The following is an 18,358-nucleotide window of genomic DNA, read 5'->3' on the forward strand; positions in this document are numbered from 1 at the left end:
CTCGGGCGAACAACACAAACGCAGCCTTTCCACCCGCGAAAGACCCAAAAAGAAGAAAAAAGGACACAGAAAAAAAGCACATTGATGTAACCGTTTCGTCAGCAACAAATTTACGACAACAACCACAATTATACCAGCAAGCATGCAATGTTGGTCATATATTAGGAAAAACCACATAAATAAAACCACGGTAGAATTCATAAGTCGCCCGACTCTTCATATTCATATACCTTTTGACATTAATTAAGCATTTTTATTTATTACTTTGTTAACATTAATTAACCAACAACATCAATTAACTCACGTCAATTTTCAAATAAATAATTAAATGCGAATTAAACCTTAATTTAATCCATGTGCAACTTAATTTTGAATTATTATCAAATAAAAATATATAAGAAAATATAAATAGTCGAAACATTCACCGGAAAAGGTAAGTTTTGGCAGAATTTAGAAATAAAAATAAAAATATAGGTTTTCAAAACAAGGCAATCGATAAAAATTATATGGAAAAAAGTACAATAAAAACAAGAAATTTATGTGGCGTTTGGTAATGGAGTGTAGTTTAAATCCATTGCCATTCCAAATATTAATATATATTTAAATAAGGTTGTAATGATGGTGAGAAAAAAAAGTATGTTTGAGAATTTGTTATATAATATGAAAAAATGAAAAATATGATTATGTTGATTAATTGATGAAAGAATGGAATGGAGTGGGGAAATTTATTATTAAAAAATTGATTGTAATAATGATTAGAAAAATATGTGTGTAAGAATTTATTATTAAATATGAGAAAAAAATAAAGTTGTAATGATTATATTATTGAATTTGAGGAAAAATGGAGTGCGATGGAGTTGTAATGGAGTTAAGCTCCATTAACAAACAGTAGTAATTCCTCCACCCCAAGCAATGTTAGACTATTTTCACCTATTTCATGTGGTATCATTTTGGCATAATAATAAATTGCACAGCCTTCGGTCACAGCCCGTGCAAGATATTAATTGCACCTCACGATGGCTTACTACTCACTATACACACACACATATTACATATATATATATATATATATATACACACATTCATTCCCGCACAAAGCCCCGCACCCGCTCCTCCGCTTTAACTCCAAACACACCATCCCTTCCTCATTCCATCCTTCGCCTTCCGCTCTCTTAATTCTGTTCTCTTTTCTTCCCCGATATCTATCCATCGAATCAAGGAAGACTTTCTCTCTGCAGATTGCAAATGGGTTTTCCAATTGGTTACTCGGAAATTTTCGTGCCGACTATTTTCCTCCACACGCTCTCAATTCTGGGTCTCATCAGAAACCTCATTTCCTCCCTCTTCCACTTCCTGGGTCTGCCGGACCTCATAGAACCCGATTTCGTATTTCCTGAGGCCCAGAACCGGCTACCTAATGCAGATACCCAAGCTCCCATGTCCGCTATCCTTATCCGGGAGCTCCTGCCCGTGGTTAAGTTCGAGAGCCTGGCAGACCCACCCGAGAGCTGCGCGGTCTGTCTGCACGAGTTTGACAGAGGAGAGGAGATCAGGTGGTTGAGGAACTGCAGGCATGTCTTCCACACCGGGTGCTTGGACCGTTGGATAGACTGTGATCAGAAGACATGCCCGTTGTGTAGGACCCAGTTCGTGCCTGATGATATGAGAGAGGAGTTTTGTCAACAGCTATGGGCTGCCTCCGGGGTTGGTGAGTTTCACGATGTGTCGTAATATATATACATTTCAACTTCAACTTCAACTTCAACTTCAACGTGAGGAGGCTTCTGTTCTGTTGGCAGCCTGATGTGGGGCTTCTATTGGAATTATAGGGGGAAAAGCTGGTGAGAAAACAGTACGTATACATTTTTATCGTATATGTATCTATCTGTTGAAGCATTGAGACCAGGTTTATATATGTGAGCAGATGAAATCTATAAACATGATGAGGCTAGACTAGACCAGACTAGACTAGACTAGACTAGACTAGACGGAAAATACAATTGAACTACAAGAGAGATTCTACTCCAAATGGCATTCCCATTCACAGGGAGGATGGAACCATTTTTCACTCTTTTTTTCTTCTTCTTCTTCTTCTTCTTTTTTTTTTTTTTCTGTTTTTGGGTGCAGGGAAATGAGGCTTTATGACCTCAGCAATGAGCATTCTTTTAGGCAAGATCGATCCATTGTATTTATGTAACATAGAACAGCTATTTTGTTGGATTTAGAGTAGCTGTAGTGCTTCATTAGATCAATGATTGGTGTGCAATGTTTTGTTGTTAAAAGCAATGCCTCGGCAAAATCATGAGGCGTTGCCGAGGAGGTATCGGAATGAGCAGCAGTAACTCCTGCTTCTGCCGAAGGAAGTGCCTCTCAACTGATTTTTATTAGTTCATATTCTTATCGGTGCGTCCAAATAATTTCCAGGCAATTAAAATTCTGATTATTCCCGCACGGAAAAATTCATTTTTAAGGCTAAATAAATAACTTTTCATCCCCGTTTCATTGATTACCGATCTTTACATATACATATATATATATATATATATATATTTCTTTCTTTCTTTCTTTCTTTCTTTCTTTCTTTTTCTGGATAATGCATAATATTATTAATTTGTAATAGCATCTACATAGAGGTCCGGTACCCCTCATAAGTACATAGAGAGTGAAAATTTCACATGAAATCGAATGGGCCCCAATCATGAGCGAGAGAGTTATCCGACATCGGGATCCAAGTACATAACCATTCAGTAAAAAGATTTAACATACTAGTAATATCCGAAACTATCTCCTAATCTCCCACGGTGCATTGTGTGGGTGTAAAATGGCATCACACAGCTATGGATAGAGTAAGAAGGACATATTTGACTTTTGCCGGCAGTGGCTTTGCTTCATGCAAGATTTGGAACTATGAGAGTGCTGGTGGTCTATTTGGTTGCTGCAAGACACCACTAAGGCATGATCTGCTGACGTTCCAGGCTGCATCAGTGCTAATGAAGCCCCATTCTGATCCTGTAGGTTCCAGCCTTGATTCCAGCTGCTGCGGTGCAAATGCTGAGCTTCCTTCTTGTTGTCCCATGTTCTGTCCAGCGCTGGAGTGTTCCCTGTATGTCCTCTTAATTTTTTTGATAGTTTCGTTTAGGTCTGCAGAATTTACCTGAGTGTAAGACATCATTCCGTGAGATCTACAATTGATAAAGAGTAATGGCGGCATATAATGAAAAGCAAGCTTTATCATCAGAGTTTGTAATAAAGGTCTGCAGATTTACCGATCTTTATATTAGGTGATGGGAATAATAACTACATAAAAGGACCCTTCAAACATGTTCAAAGTCAATTAGTGCAAATTCTTCATGACATGCGTGCGGAGCAATAATTAGGTGAGTTCTAAAGTGGTTAAAAGTATTACTAAATCTGTCGGAATATACTATTGTATAAAATATAGAACTACTACAAAATCAAGTGCCTATTTAGTTCTGTCTTATCGCGTGGGCAAAATCTTATATGCTTAAAAGATACAGACAAATAGTCTAAATTTGGGTCGGGATGCAATCATCGATCCCTCAATAAGCAAAATTTTAAGATCAAAATCTTGTTAGCATCGACGATGAGAACGGATGAATTTTAGATTATTACTTAGAGCCTTGAGATAAAATATAGGTTCAAGTTGTTGGCATCTCTTTTTCGACAAGCAAGAAAGAGCTATGCTATATATTATTGAAAGCTTAGACACGAGACGAGAGTCAGTAAGGCCTGCAAATTGGCGTACCTTTATCATAACAGGCCCTAGAGAGAGAGAGAGAGAGAGAGAAACGCATCGGAGCCAGGGGTTGTGCCGGTTGAGTTGTTGGGATCTATGAAAAAGTTGGAGTTCGTGCTTGATCTATCTCCATCTCAGGGTTCTGCCTCTCTGTCCCTGATACTGATACTGCGAGCTCCTTAAATTCTGTTAGGCCAATGGGAAGGAATCCCCCTCTCTTCCTCTTCATTAATTAATTATTTGCAGCCAATTATTTAGTGTAGAACAAAGATCCCAAATGCAACCGGAAAGTAAAATGAAGTTACCTTCCTTCCGTGCATCTCAAATGCAACCATCCTCCCTCATTTTTTGTTGAGCGTTGACACGATCAGAGAAAGATTCACAGATTGCGTTCCCAGAAAAAGGGCCCACAGAAACTAATGCAGTTGTTGTTATCTGAACTGCATCCATACGCTGGCTCATATGCGAAAAAATGAATCTAACCAGTCCAACCTACAGAGCCCGTGAAAAAGAGAGAAGTAACACTCAGACATGCTTCTGTAGTCAATTGATTTGAACCCATCTTAACATAATAGCTAAGCACCGCAAGTTAAATAATAAGCATTTCCTCTGAAGACGCTCTTAATCCATCAATCTAGTAGAATCTTATCACAAGTAAATTCCTAGATGTGGTTGCCTAAGATGCGGAAAACAAGTAGTCTCTTCCAAAACCTGAGTCCGAGAAGGTGTTTTTGCCTTATGAAATCACGCAAAACCATTAACCTAGATACTAATGGCTCCTGCCAAATTGGAAACTTAACACGAAGTCACCTGGCGTGGGCACATGATAAATCACCACTACTTTGACTTGTAGTCATAAGCTCAAGCCCAAGCTCAAGTATGTCCTTACCTAGTAAACTGGACTTACCCATGCCCATCAAACTAGCAGAGGATACAAACTATGGTTCACTCTCGTCATGCAATGCCAGCAGGACACAGTGTGAGCCAGAATATAAAGAGTCAATTGACCAGCAAAAAGTTTATCAGCGGGCTTGCAATTGCAGATTATTCTAATATGGACACTCCACTGGGCAAATCAACGACTATGAGGTAATGCACCCAATTCAGGAACATAACTAGTCCACTGGAAAAAAAGGTAGAATAATAAGGAGGATACAGGACTCCTGAAAAAAAAAAAAAAAGGGAGAACGTCTATAAGTGGACACTATTGGCATGTACCTTGAGAATACCCATCATCTGGAAATACCAAATTCTCCACAGAGCTGCTTATATACAGGCTGTCAAAAATTGGAAGCTCAATGCTGAACCACATATCAAGCAGGATAACCACACAAAAATTTAGCTACTCTGGAAGCCTCAGTGTCTCATAGAAAGTCCTAGTTTTCTCTACTGATCGCTTCTGGCATGCCTCCGCAAAAGGCTTCAAGAAGAAGCATACAGTAGCACACTCAACCATATATTATCAAAGCATGAGATAATTGTGCTGATCTCATAGAGCAAATTCACATCTTAGATAACAGAACCACAGACCAGAATAAAAGCCAAGAGCCCTCGAGCAAGCCTGGATATCGAGATGAAGAAATCTGGGAAGGAATAGATGCTAAAGAGTTGTTCGATGAGCTGACACAGGTCTTACTAAAATTATTATCTAGACATAAGGATGTGACTGGTGCACCAGAAGAGAGGGTGGGGGGTTTGATGGTGGTGGTGTTTGTGCAGATCATCCATGCAACATGGTCCTGAAGTATTACAAAAATAACAGAAAGTTTCACATCTAAAGAATAATCGTGCCACTTAACATCGATTTAACTCTATGGGATGGGGGTAATTGTAGTCGAGCTAAACTGAATGATCCATATTTTCCATCCTGATACATCAGGTTCATACTAACCCAAGAGCTTCTGAAGTAGCTTTCAGTTTTTAGCTATAGCAAAGGTTAATCAACAACTGATTCTGCACTAAATGCTCTACAGCAAAAGAAATTTCTAGAACGACTAACTTCTCAGCATCTAAGACAGCAGATATGACAACATAGCCAGCATAAAGTACGTTTCAGGCAACTATCCAATGTATATTTAAGAAAGTTCATTGTTAAAGAAGTCCTCTCCCAATCAACAGTGCCTCCAACGGGAAAGCTCAGTACTTTAAGTTATCATATACTAATTTCACCTAGAATTTCCACCTTGTCTCAGCATTGCCACTGAGTATTGGGATTAACCACATTATGAGCGCCATTCATAGTGGCTGAATATTCAGTAAGACAGAAAAAGAGAGACCTCCCACTCATGTACAATTGCTCAAATGAAACTGGAAACATCCTGCATTCCTTTCTTCGGGCAATCTCAGTCACACTAACCGAAAAATAACATCACCAAAATGCGTAGACAACGTTTTCACCGCGTTCAAAAGAAACGAAACTGGAAAATGCATTCAAAATCATTAGAGCAAAGGCATACGGACAGCAGAGAAGGATTCATTTCAACATATCTGCAGGACATACCTAACTTAGTAGATCAATGAAACACAGAAGGAACACTAATAGATCACAGAAACACAGAACTCCGTTTATTTCTGGAAAAAAAGAAAGAAAAGAAAACACTACAGCAGCAACAGCTCGAATGTCAACGATGAGAATAGAAACTAAAATAAAGTTACAGGAACTGACCGGATCAAATGATGAATCACCGCCACCATCGCTGCGTCCAACAGATTACAGTAACCAAGGCTGGGATCCACTGATTGCGGCAAAGAAATGAAGGATCGGCAGAGATAAGAACAATTTCCAGTAGCAGAAAAGGAAGAAACCGAAGTTAGATCAAAAGACAAGGCCAGAGGAGACGGGTGATTGCGATTAGCGAAAAGTTCCATGGAAGTCGCTCTCACGGAGACATGGAGAATGCCAGCTCATGCTAGTGCCGATCCGCCGTCTACCGTGGCAAATTGGTCCTGCTCTGCTCCCCCTACGCCTTGTAGTTCTAGCTGCCGTGACCGAGAGAAGAGACGGACTGGGAGAGTGTGGGGGAGGGAATGAGGGGGGAGGAGGAGGAGGAGGACAAAGAATTTGCGCGCGGACTGAGATTTAGAAGACCTGGCCAGCGGCAGTGATGATAGTGACGATCAAGACTTGAGAGCAAGGGGCGCGTCACGGTATTTATAGGCGTACTGATCCGAGCGGTGTGCTCCTCTCATGAATGAATCAGAGGATAGTTGGGGGACCCAGCACACAAATTTCTTTTTAAATTCCTCACTGTATATATACATTTTCTTTTAAAAAGTATAAAATGAGTATAATACACTGAGAAAAGAAAATGTAATCAAAAATTGAACTAAATTAATTGCGTTAGTCGTATGGTATTTTCTCTTTATAAGGGCGAAATGGCTTAGCAATCGTGTTGTAACATATTCCATATGTCAATTTAACAGGAAATAGGAGTCGACTGTATCTATTATTTATTACTCATTTTATTTTTTTCCATGAGCTATATGCTTTGAAATTCTAATTTTATTTAAAATTTAGGGAAAAAAATGAAATTGCTATGCTTTCAACTGTATTGACGAATGCTTCAACGAGTTATAATTAAGACAAACGTTAGATGCTCAAAAAATAAAGAAAGAGAAGAAGAAAAGGTAAGTGTTAAACTAAATACGTACTTGTCCAATAAAATTAATTTTATTTGGTGGAATAAATATTGAAAATTTCATATCATTTGAAATCCTGATTACAAAATGGCCACAAACTTTCCTTCTTTCAGATCTGAACAGGGTTAGGGGAAGGTAGTGGCCCTGACTCTGTCCATTATCGTCTCAGGTGAGATCGCCAGTGATCCCAAACCACTTCTCCAATTCCCTTCCAGAGAGAGAGAGAGAAGGAGATCCCGAGCAGAGATGGCCTTGATCTCGACCACGATCTTCCAAACGAAGTCACCGGCGATCTCTAGGGTAGTCGGCTACCTCACCTGAGAAAGTGGTGGCCGGAATCAGGGCCACCATTGTCCTCCTCCTGCTAGTCGCGCTCTTTCCCCCTCTTTCTCCCTCTCTCTCTAGCTTACAATGGTTTCGGATCATTTTGCAAATCACAATAAATTCAAGGCAATGGCACAAAATTTAAAAATAGCTTAGACGGACTAAACGATTCAGCAAATATACAAAAGTAGATCCTCACTTACTTAATTATTAAATGCTTTTTTTTACTTAATTTTATCAAATTATGTCTTTTTTTGTACTTATCGAGTAAGGTTGAATTTAATATAGTGTCAAAAATTTAATTTCAGTATTTAATTTGAATAATCAAACAAATGCTAAGAATGCAAATTTTTATTCCAAATCAAACTGCAAATGTTTTCATAATCCATCCAATTAGCTCCTGGCTAGATGCTCTTCATGACTCACCAGAATCTTCCACTGGCAGCAACGATCCCCACTAATCACCATGGACATGGGTGGGGTGGGGTGTGGGTGGTAGTCCAATCTAATCTAACATTGATAAAAATGGATGATTGGTGAAGAATTTTAGAATCATGTACATATGACTTAATTGCTATCGGTTTATTTTTTCAAGTAATAATTCAATTTTAATCGACTTAACTCTATTCTTCCCCAACTTCAATAATATAATCATTGCTATTTTATATTTTTCTTCCATTCAATAATAATTTCTCACTCGTACTTTTTCATAATCATTTTTATAATCAATTTTTTAATAATTAATTTTCTATCTACTTTCACATCTATATATACATACATACATATATATTATCACACATTAATATATTTGTCAACACTTGTAATCATTATACAAAATCAAATTGAGTTGAATCACTAATCCAATTCAAAAACTAAATGCAAGCTTAATTTGCTCCCCTACAGAGATCAAGACAGTCTGTTTCAGCCATTGTTGATGAGCTTAACTTAGTGTATGTGTTATAAGTGGTGAAAACTGAAAACCCTTTCGTGAAAATATATTTTTCAAAAATATAAAATAAAGGTGTGAATTTGCATTTCTTTTTTTTTTCTCAATTTCCTTTGAGTGAGAGAGATGACCGAAAAAGGAGGAAAAACAAGGTGAGTTTAAAATAAAAATGATGTATAATATATGAGTGAAAGTTTTTTTTTCCTTTACATTTTTAGTTATTTTGGCTAGAGAGAATCTGATGGGAGGATAAATCAGTAATCCCCAGCGGGCAGGACAGCAATTATACAACCGAGCGTGGGTGAGTGCTTTTACAACAAAGATTCATTTGTTTGTTTGTTCTCCTTCTCTTTTTCTTCTTCTCCCTTTTTTTTTTTCTTTTCTTCATGAAATGAAATGCCAATTCCCCGGCCTTTGCCTCTGCCAGACCTGCCCAGTAAAGCAAGCACCTAAAAGAAAGTTGGATTTATTATGGTGCGTTTAGTTTTAGAGTTAAAGTAATTTTAATTTTAATTGTGAAAAAGGATAAATAATTGTATAGTATGTTGAGTTAAAATTAAAGTTAAAATTTTTTAATTGAAAAATATATATTTTTATTATATAGTGTGTTTAGTTAAAATTAAAATTAAAATTAAAGTGATTTTAAATTTCAAAACAAACGGACCATTTAATGTTAACTCTTCGCTGTCTCCCCTAACCACAGAACTCCATCCCACCCCCCCCCCCCCCCCCCCCCCCTTTATTTCTCTTCTCCATAACTTCGAATTTTCACTTTTATGTACCTAGTCATGTGTTAGTCCAATTGGAATTTAAATTGCGTTTGGCACATACGAAGGGAATGGAATGGATCGGATGATCATCTCATCATTCTATTCCATTTTCTTATTTGATATCACTTTTACTAGTCAAAAAGAACATTCCATTATGATCACATTTCTTCTTTAACTTGTAGCGATGAACTTCCTTCAAAATAATTGAATAATACCCATTTTAACGAGTTTTGATATAAGTATCACATATGTTCTTTTTCGTTATATAAATCTACAAATATATAGAAAAAAAATTTCGATAGATAATTTGACCAATACATATAATAATTACTCTTTTTTCAACCAAAAACTCACTATTTTTCTCTCAACATTTTTACATTTCTATCCCCATTTTGTTCAGGTGTATCAAATATCACATGACTTATCAGAACACATCCGAGACAGTAATTAATATGAGTTATAAAATGAGCAAGTGCTCTCTGTGCGACAGCAATTAAATTCCTCGGTTCCATGCATATCTATATTTTTGTTGTTTTATTTGTTTGTTTGTTTTGTTTTGTTTGTAGAGTTCCTCTTTTTGCGACCGATCGAGAAGAGAATCGATCACCACATAAACAAAAGGCAACTTTATTTGTATATATGGCCTTAGCCTCAATCGGAATCATGTTAAAGTATGTGTTTCATGTGTTTTTTGACCATAATGGCCCCGTCCCTCTCTCGTAATATTCTTAATTAAAAAATACATCTATATATATGCATGCCTTTTTTTTTTGCTGAATATATTTATATATATATGCACGTCTATCTCTCTACATATTGCTGCTATATATAGATTTCATAACATCCGTATTCTGCATTTGATATTGTGTACAGTGCCCTGCCCTGGTATTATTATAATAATTGATTGACTCACTCGGCCCATTGGCATGCATGCACAACCTATACATGGTCTATGATATATGTTCCTACTCTTAGCAATACATTATTTGAGGCAGCTTCCCTCTGATATTATTATGGAATCGGCATATGAGCTCACAAGTTATATCAAGGTTATGCCCGCAAAGCCAAACCTATTATATGGTTATATATATATCTTTCAATATACACCCGTCACATGTCTCCGGGTATCGAACTCTACTCGAGAGAGTCTGTTTTGCGTGTATCAGAGAGGATATGTTATACCACCATACGCATATATCGCATATATACTTCGTTTCATAGCCAGACAACTAATGAACTTATAATAAAATTATTTACAAGGAGTTAATATTTAATTTCATGTCGGTGTACTGCACAGATTGATTAGGTTAAAAAGAAAAAAAGAAAACAAAAAGCCCTTGGAATATTCGGACTAGTAAATTAAATCGCAATGCTAGTCTTGACACTGAAATATTAAATTGTCAGTTTCACATGACATTAACTTGGTAGTTTTAATAAATATAAAAAGGAAATAAATTTTCTCAAAAAGTAATTGTTAATGCTCCACAGTTTATGCATATAAATAACTCAATAAACAAGCATTTGAATTATAAAAAGGATGTAACATAAACTATATCAAAAAAAATAAAATTTATTTATGTAAGTGAGAGTTATTAGAGTCGTCAATATGATTTTTGTATGGACTGAGATTTCAAAATTGTAACAACTCCTATTAACATCATAGTTTTAACTTTGCAAACAAATAAGTTAATTAATATTAGTTTATAAAATTATTATTTATAATAAATTTAAAATAACAAAAGAGAAATTAGCAATCTTTTTACTATTTCTATTAAAAAAAGGAATATACATGAAATAGATGTATTTGTTTCGAAATTTTTCTTTCGTGATTTTGACAATAAAATGAAATTATCGGAGCAGTATAGAATACAAAAGATTTTAATGTTATTCTAGGAAATCAAATTATTGAATGACCTCAACTTGACAATGTACAACTCGAAAATGTAATATTTAATTTGTTAAATTAAAATTAAGTAAATTATACGGATTTAAATTCGACCAAGGCGTGTACCATATATGTAAGAATTCTTTTTTCTCTACGAGCAAAATGGGGTTCAAGAGGGAGAGGCGACCGGCTTAACAATCCCACATGAAAATAGATATATATATATATATATATACACACACACTCGTACACTGGTAATAGCATTAACTAGGAAGCAAACCCGCGCTCTATAGCGGGGAAATAGATCAATGTTATGAATATGACTATTATTTTGTATTTGTCATATATATTTTATATTTTGCATGAACATTGATTTTTTTATACTGTTGGCTCTGATTAAACTAGTTTATATATGTCTCATTATTTAATAGTTTCATTACTCATTAGCTTGTATAATGCACATATTTTGGCGGTTTAGACATAATGAAAAATTGGTTGGTTTGCACCAAATATGTATAATATAGCTAAATTTATTCATTTATAACTCAAATTCAAATTTTAGCATACTTATAGAACTTCTGGTCCAATTATCCATGTTATGTTCTCAATACTCACATGATACTAGAAGTACTTTTTACTATTACAAGAGAAAAATTAAAGTTTGTTTCTTTGTGCATCCTTTGATTAGCCAGCAATAATATTTCAAGTCCATACATTAATTTATACAAATCCAATTTTCTAATTATGATAATATTAGTGGAAATCATAAATTCTCAATTTACAATAATTTTTTAGATTTTATATAGATACCATAAAATGATCACCACGCCCAGAATCTCATATCAGTTGTGCAAATGAGAGATTTTGGATTTACATGTAAGGACCTCTGACCTCACACTACTACTACTAGGAAGGAGCCTGAGCTATGACGTGGGTCTTTAAAAACTTTTTTGTCAACAATTGATACTTTCATACTATCGAAGTATGATAACGAATATTTGTAATATTAGAAAGTATATTAACAATTAGTATAGCTTGACTCATTTTAAGATTAATTGAACGCTTTAATTTCAAAATTGTTTCAATGTTGTGAACATACATAATCGTGGAAGAATAATAAATAAAAGCTTAATTAAATGATATTATAAGATAAGTATGAAAAGACAAATGTTTCTATGAAATTTTAAAAATAGTGATTAAATAATTTTTACATGAAAAGGAGAGAAAAAATTAAGAATGTATTTGAATAAAAAACGCAAGATTAGAACTAAGAGATGCAACGGATTAAAAATTGTCGTAACTTATAAAAAATAAAAGAAAGTCGTAAAAAGCAGACATTTGATGGGAAAGTCCATCGGAGTCACAAGGCTCTCTGAGGTTAAGATGGACCAATATTATATAGTACATGGCCAACTATACATTAAGAAAGACAAAATATATCTTTCAAGTATTAAGTGGTTAAAATTTTGTCTAAATATACGATTGAGAATATTCTGTCTAAATAATATTTATTTATTATTTATGCTTTATATTACATAGCATGTTTAAAAGAGTAAAACATAGTGATAGAAGAAATAAAATAAAGAAGTCAAGCTAAAATGGGGGTGAAATAAGAGAATAAAGGAAATTATATAGCTATCTTTCTTTTAACCTTATTATATATAGTAGTGCTATTATAATTTTATAATTTTTCTATTCACAAATATACTTGTTTATATTAAGTATAATACTTATATATATGTTTATATTAATTATATTTTTTTTGTTACTTCCTAAATTATAATACTATACTAAAGTGTTTTTGCTAAACACATCTATTGTTGAGATTTGTTGTCCCACACGGATAAATTAAGAAAGAAACCACAAGTTTATATGAGGCTTGGGTCCAACAATCTATTAGTTTAAGCTTTTGGATTGCAGTCAAGTCAATGTAGGCCCAAGTTGGATTTTTACATGGTGTTAGAGCATATTACACTTTCGCTTGCACGTGTGGACTCAAACCACGTTGGATTCGGTTTTGAGGAAGTCAAGAGTACGCATCACGTTAGTCAGGCCCGAGATGGCCTGATTCAGTTTTGAGGTATCTAAAAAGTACACTTCTAGTTAGGCTCGAGTGTGGAGCTCGAGGCTAGTTTGTGTTTAAGGGCATGTGACACGTGATGGATCACACATTACTACGCAATGGCGGGTGTTGAGAGTTAAGAATGAATTGAGTCTTACATCGAAATTTAAGAGGAGTTCCACAAATTTATAAGAGATTAAGTACCACATTCTATTGGCTCGAACTTTTGAGTTGAAGATTGGCCCAATAGCTTATAGGCCATGTGGAATTTTATATGGTATCAGAGCGGGTTAGGCTTCCGCATACGCCGTATAGGGACTCATATCGCGCCATGTCTGGATGTGGAACTCGTAGCTAGTGAAGTTCGAGTTCAGAAAAGAAAGCCCATCTCGAGGTAGTTAAAGCCCGAGTCTAGAAGAGAGGAGAACTCGGCTCGAAGTAAGTTGTTGAGGGCGAGTGTTTAGGTGTTCACGTGACAACGTGTGATTCATCACGTGCCACGTGCCCTTAAACACAAACTAGCATCAAACTCCACACTCAAGCTTAAGTAGAGGTGCACCTTTTAGCTACCTTGAAACTGGATTGGGCCACTCTAGGACCTAACTAACATAAGTCACACTCTTTGCTGTCTAAAAATCGAATCTGGCTTGGTGTAAATCCATACATGCAAGCGAAAGTGTAATCCGCTCTGATATTATGCAAAAATTCACTATGACTTATATGGACTTAAGCCCATCTGCAACCCAAAAGTTTAAGCTAATAAATTGCTGGACTCAACACTCATATAAGCTTGTGATCTCTTTCTTAATTTTTTCGTGTGGGACAATATATCCCAACATATATTAATTATCATATAAAGTACCAAATGCAATCTACGAACAAAATTTAGTTTGAAACTATTAGTTAAAATATATGGATGCTTGGGTTTATAAATAAATTTAATGAAATTAACTCACTTTAATACTTACCAAAAAAGAAATTATCTCATTTTATTATATCATATATATTAGTTTTCTAAGAATGAATAGTTGAGATCTAATAAATTCATTAGTTAGGAGTTATGACGTTATTTCAAATATACATATATGTAGAAAGAATGATTTAACAATAATTTATTGCTTAAACTAAAAGAAAAAAAGAAAAGATAAATAAAAGAATTGAGTGATCGGTTAGAGTCAAAGATATTATAATAAAGAAATATTCTAACACTCTAACAATGCCTACTTTATCATCATTTATCCACAAATTTATAGAGAAAAAAATTACATATGATATCATTTTGAAAAAGAAAAGATGAGTATCAAAATGATACTCTGCTCCACTTTAGTTGGATATGACACGTGTTAATGAATTTATTTATAAATAGTTAAGACGTGTTAATTTTGAAAGTTTTTGGATGATATAAGAAGAAATAAAAAGGGAAAAAAAACGAAAAAAAAATAAAAACTTGTTGGTAAAACTTGAAGAAGAAGAAAAGAAAAGGCTACAATGAAAAAGAAAAAGGACATGTGTCCTATTGTAGTTTAATTGTTCAAAACAACAGTTTTAGTTCATACTAGGGAATGATTCCCGCGTTTTGCCGTGAGGTCAAAAAATTGCATCGATGAATTCCCTATAAGATTATGAAGATATGTATCTTCATGTCGTTTATACCAAAATATATTATATTTTCTTATTTATTGAGAGAATATTAAATATTAAAAATAATATAATTATTAGTCTCTGATTATATAAATTGAAATATTCAACTAAATTACATTTGTATTTTCAAATAATATAATTGAAGTATTAACCCATTTCAAACCTAAACAATGCATAGGTTTAAAGAACTATAATAATACATGTGTTATATTTTAAAGTCGTGTTGAATTCTACCACTTAATTTAATTGTGTAAATTATGTTTTTCTAGGTTGACTTTTTAGTTGCATTTTGTTCGTGATCAATTCACACTCGCCGATATAATATTTCCTTTTTCTAATGATATTGTGTTTTCTATTATGATATTAGAAATTTATACATAGATTACGGTAAAAACTTCACTTTTACATGATATAACCTATTTGAGTTGATTTTGTACATCATCATACACTTGTTTTAAATCAAAAGGTTATGGATTTAATTCCCGCTAATGGAACTTTTGATTTCTCTTTGTTTAACTTTTTATTTTACAGTATTAAGTTTAGGGTTTTTTTTGTAATTGAATAAACAAAAAGAAGGGACAAAAAGAATCATCAAAGTTTGCGGGCAAACCATAAAAATTAGGAAAGAGAAGGGCAACATGAAGAAAAAAGAAAGGATGACATGCGTCATGATTTGCTTACTGTGGATCTATATATGAATATTACTATAAAATAAAGGAAAAATGACACAATGCATCACAGTTTGATAATCATTTCACCGTACATCATATTTTGAAAAAAAATCACGATGCATCATGAAATTTTTTAAAATTTTTCACCGTGCATCATATCATTACTTCTACGTGCAAAATTGGATTGAATGGTAACGTTATAACATTTTCAAGGACACTATCGCACAAAAGAAAACTATTGAATGAGGGGGTGTAGGGTGGCTGGCGAGGCCCCTCAATCAGCCCCTTTGTTTTCCTTTTTTTTTATACGTTTTTCATTTAATTTCGTTTAAATCCCTCAAGTTTTCTTTTGTGCAATAATGTGCCTGAAAATATTGTAACGTTACCATTCAATCCAATTTCGAACGAAAAAGTAACAATGTGATGCACGATGAAAAATTTTAAAAAATTTCACGATACATTGTGAAATTTTTTCAAAATATGATGCACCATGAAAATTATTTTCCAACTGTGATATGTGCTAGCATTTTTTCTAAAATAAAATATGAAATAATTATTAGTAGTAATATAAAAAGCAAAAATCTAATTGCTTGACAAGTGTCCACTAGATTCTTTGTCTCCATAGTAAATAGGAAAGAAAATCTAATTTCTGGGTAGAGTTGGATCTAAATGTTGGCTAGATAAGCGTTATGTAGTAAGAGGAGTAGTTATGAACCCCGTAGACCATCCTTATGGGATGGTGAAAGAAGGGCTCTAATTGGTATAAAAAAAAAACTCGCGACCTCTTGGAGTAATCATGCACTTGGAAGAAGAAGTATAAAAACGAATAGATAGAAAGTATTAAGTCTAGGGTCTTCTTTGTAATCGAACAAAAGAAGAAGGGACAAAGACAAACAATCAATCAAAGTTTGTGGGCACACCATAAAAATTAGGAAAGAAGGGGGCAACATGAAGAAAAATGAAAGGATGATATGTGTCATGGTTTGCTTGCTATGGATCTATATAAGAGTATTATAATAAAATAAAATATGAAATAATTATTATTATTAATAATATTAAAAAAAGAGTAAAAATCTAATTGCTTGATAAGTGTCCACTATGAATAAAGAGTTTTGTATAAAGAAGATTTGTTTCTCCCAAGTCGGAAGCGTTTTTCTTTTTCTTTTTCTTTTTCTTTTTTTTTGCTCGAAAAAGTCGCATGTGTATTATCATTTTATTATGTGCTTATATAAATAACTCGGGGATGTAATACTGCCACGTCACTGCAGCCATGTACACAGTGGGCCATCGCAGCCGTTAATTTGATGAAACGAGTTAAATAAACGGGGCCCACCAGGTACACTCATGAAGGTATCTTTTTTCCTAAATGGGGCCAAGTTTTGTTCGCCACCACCGGTCACCACGCTTGGACTTTTAGCGCGTTCAACCGACGCTCTAACCTCTGCTCCCCCCCCATCTTGCTCCTGCGGCAGCAATCGTTAGGTTTCCATGATAAATAGTAAATAATTAATAATTAATTTCTTTTAAAGATAAAGAATATGAAACTAGTTCTTGAGGTGGACTCGGAAGTGGTAGCTCGATGGCTTAGAATACCGCAAGGAACGGGGAGCTTGGAATGATGCCGGTTTTAGTAAGGGAGTTATGCTTATCCACTAATAGAGGGGTTGTTGGAGGTGAGGCATTTTATTGGAAAGGCAACCTATATGTGAACTGAGTTGTGAATTATGTATCACAATGCTCGAGGGGACTCACAATCTTCTGGTAACCTCTCCAATAGGACTCCAACTCTCACTGCTTGGATATTGTAGGGATTATCGAGGCCCCGATTCTCTGCTATTTAATTTACTTGTTTAATACAATTTAAATAATCAAAATGATGATTTTTAACTCTCTCTCTCTCTCTCTCTCTCTCTTTTCATATCATGTAGTGATATATGATTATTAATAAGAAGTTTCTTTCTATCTTCTGTTACATGGACATTTTTCAAGTAATCAATAATCCTTTAAAGTGAAATTACGAAGTGCCCGCTGATAATCCTTGTTTGAACATCAATTTATTAGCCTTGATAGCAAGGTCTTTTTTTTTTTTTTCTGTGAGCGTCAAATATATTGCATATAGAAATCTCCATTGAAAGCACTCGAAGTTAAGTAGTTAATCAATTAAATTAGTATTTGTTAGAAATAGGGTAAAAAATTACATCATATATACAATTCCAAGTTTGATGTTTGTGTTGTGTCAAATGATTCAAATCTAGCTACCCTTTGAAAATTATCTTAAAATCCTTAACATTTCATTTTTATTTCAATTCTAGTCCGTCGTTTATCTCCCCGTTCAAGATTGACAGAAAATATGAGGTGATACATTTGTAGGGTCAAATGAATATTATTATATAAGGACATTTAAGCCATGTAGTATAACGTTTGTCTCGGATCTAATTCATCATTTTATTTCAAATTTCTTTAGATTTTGAAAGGAATGACTAAAATCCATTAGTTTTAACTCTTGAGTCGTTCTAATTCCAAATTTTTAGCCACCGCCCCCGAAATTTGGCTAAAAAATGTGCCACGTCAAGAATTTCTGCGAGTTTGAGAGGAAAAAGTGATGGTACACTAGAAGGGAGACGAAAATAAAACGTAAGACATAATCATAGATATTTTTTTTA

The 18,358-nt window shown here is 34.4% G+C and overlaps 1 protein-coding gene and 1 long non-coding RNA gene across 11 annotated transcripts; one reads left to right on the plus strand and one right to left on the minus strand.

Annotated features, from left to right (window-relative positions):
• Nucleotides 1-1,076: 1,076 nt before the first annotated feature.
• On the plus strand, nt 1,077-3,271 carry LOC116203631 (E3 ubiquitin-protein ligase RHA1B-like). 5 transcript variants are annotated; one of them, XM_031535450.1, is made up of 3 exons: nt 1,078-1,708; nt 1,800-1,852; nt 3,016-3,154. In XM_031535450.1, exons 1-2 carry the CDS (start codon nt 1,246-1,248, stop codon nt 1,802-1,804), a joined length of 468 nt encoding a protein of 155 aa, XP_031391310.1. In that variant the 5' UTR covers nt 1,078-1,245; the 3' UTR covers nt 1,805-1,852; nt 3,016-3,154. The 5 variants fall into 5 exon arrangements, 3 of the variants coding, with proteins under 3 accessions (XP_031391309.1, XP_031391310.1, XP_031391311.1); XM_031535451.1 differs by having other exon boundaries at nt 1,800-1,841; nt 3,016-3,152; XM_031535449.1 differs by lacking the exon at nt 1,800-1,852 and having other exon boundaries at nt 1,077-1,708; nt 3,016-3,271.
• On the minus strand, nt 2,640-6,928 carry LOC116203634. Of its 6 annotated transcripts, XR_004156273.1 has the most exons (5): nt 6,641-6,907; nt 6,423-6,492; nt 4,063-4,249; nt 3,767-3,980; nt 2,640-3,154 (listed from the first exon to the last, which is right to left on the minus strand). It is a non-coding gene; the product is annotated as an uncharacterized LOC116203634 (long non-coding RNA). The 6 variants fall into 6 exon arrangements; XR_004156272.1 differs by having other exon boundaries at nt 3,767-4,249; nt 4,976-6,492; nt 6,641-6,928; XR_004156275.1 differs by adding an exon at nt 4,976-5,058 and having other exon boundaries at nt 3,767-4,249; nt 6,423-6,916.
• Nucleotides 6,929-18,358: the final 11,430 nt, after the last annotated feature.

Source organism: Punica granatum, chromosome 4 (assembly GCF_007655135.1).
Source record: "Punica granatum isolate Tunisia-2019 chromosome 4, ASM765513v2, whole genome shotgun sequence".
Lineage (NCBI taxonomy): Eukaryota > Viridiplantae > Streptophyta > Magnoliopsida > Myrtales > Lythraceae > Punica > Punica granatum.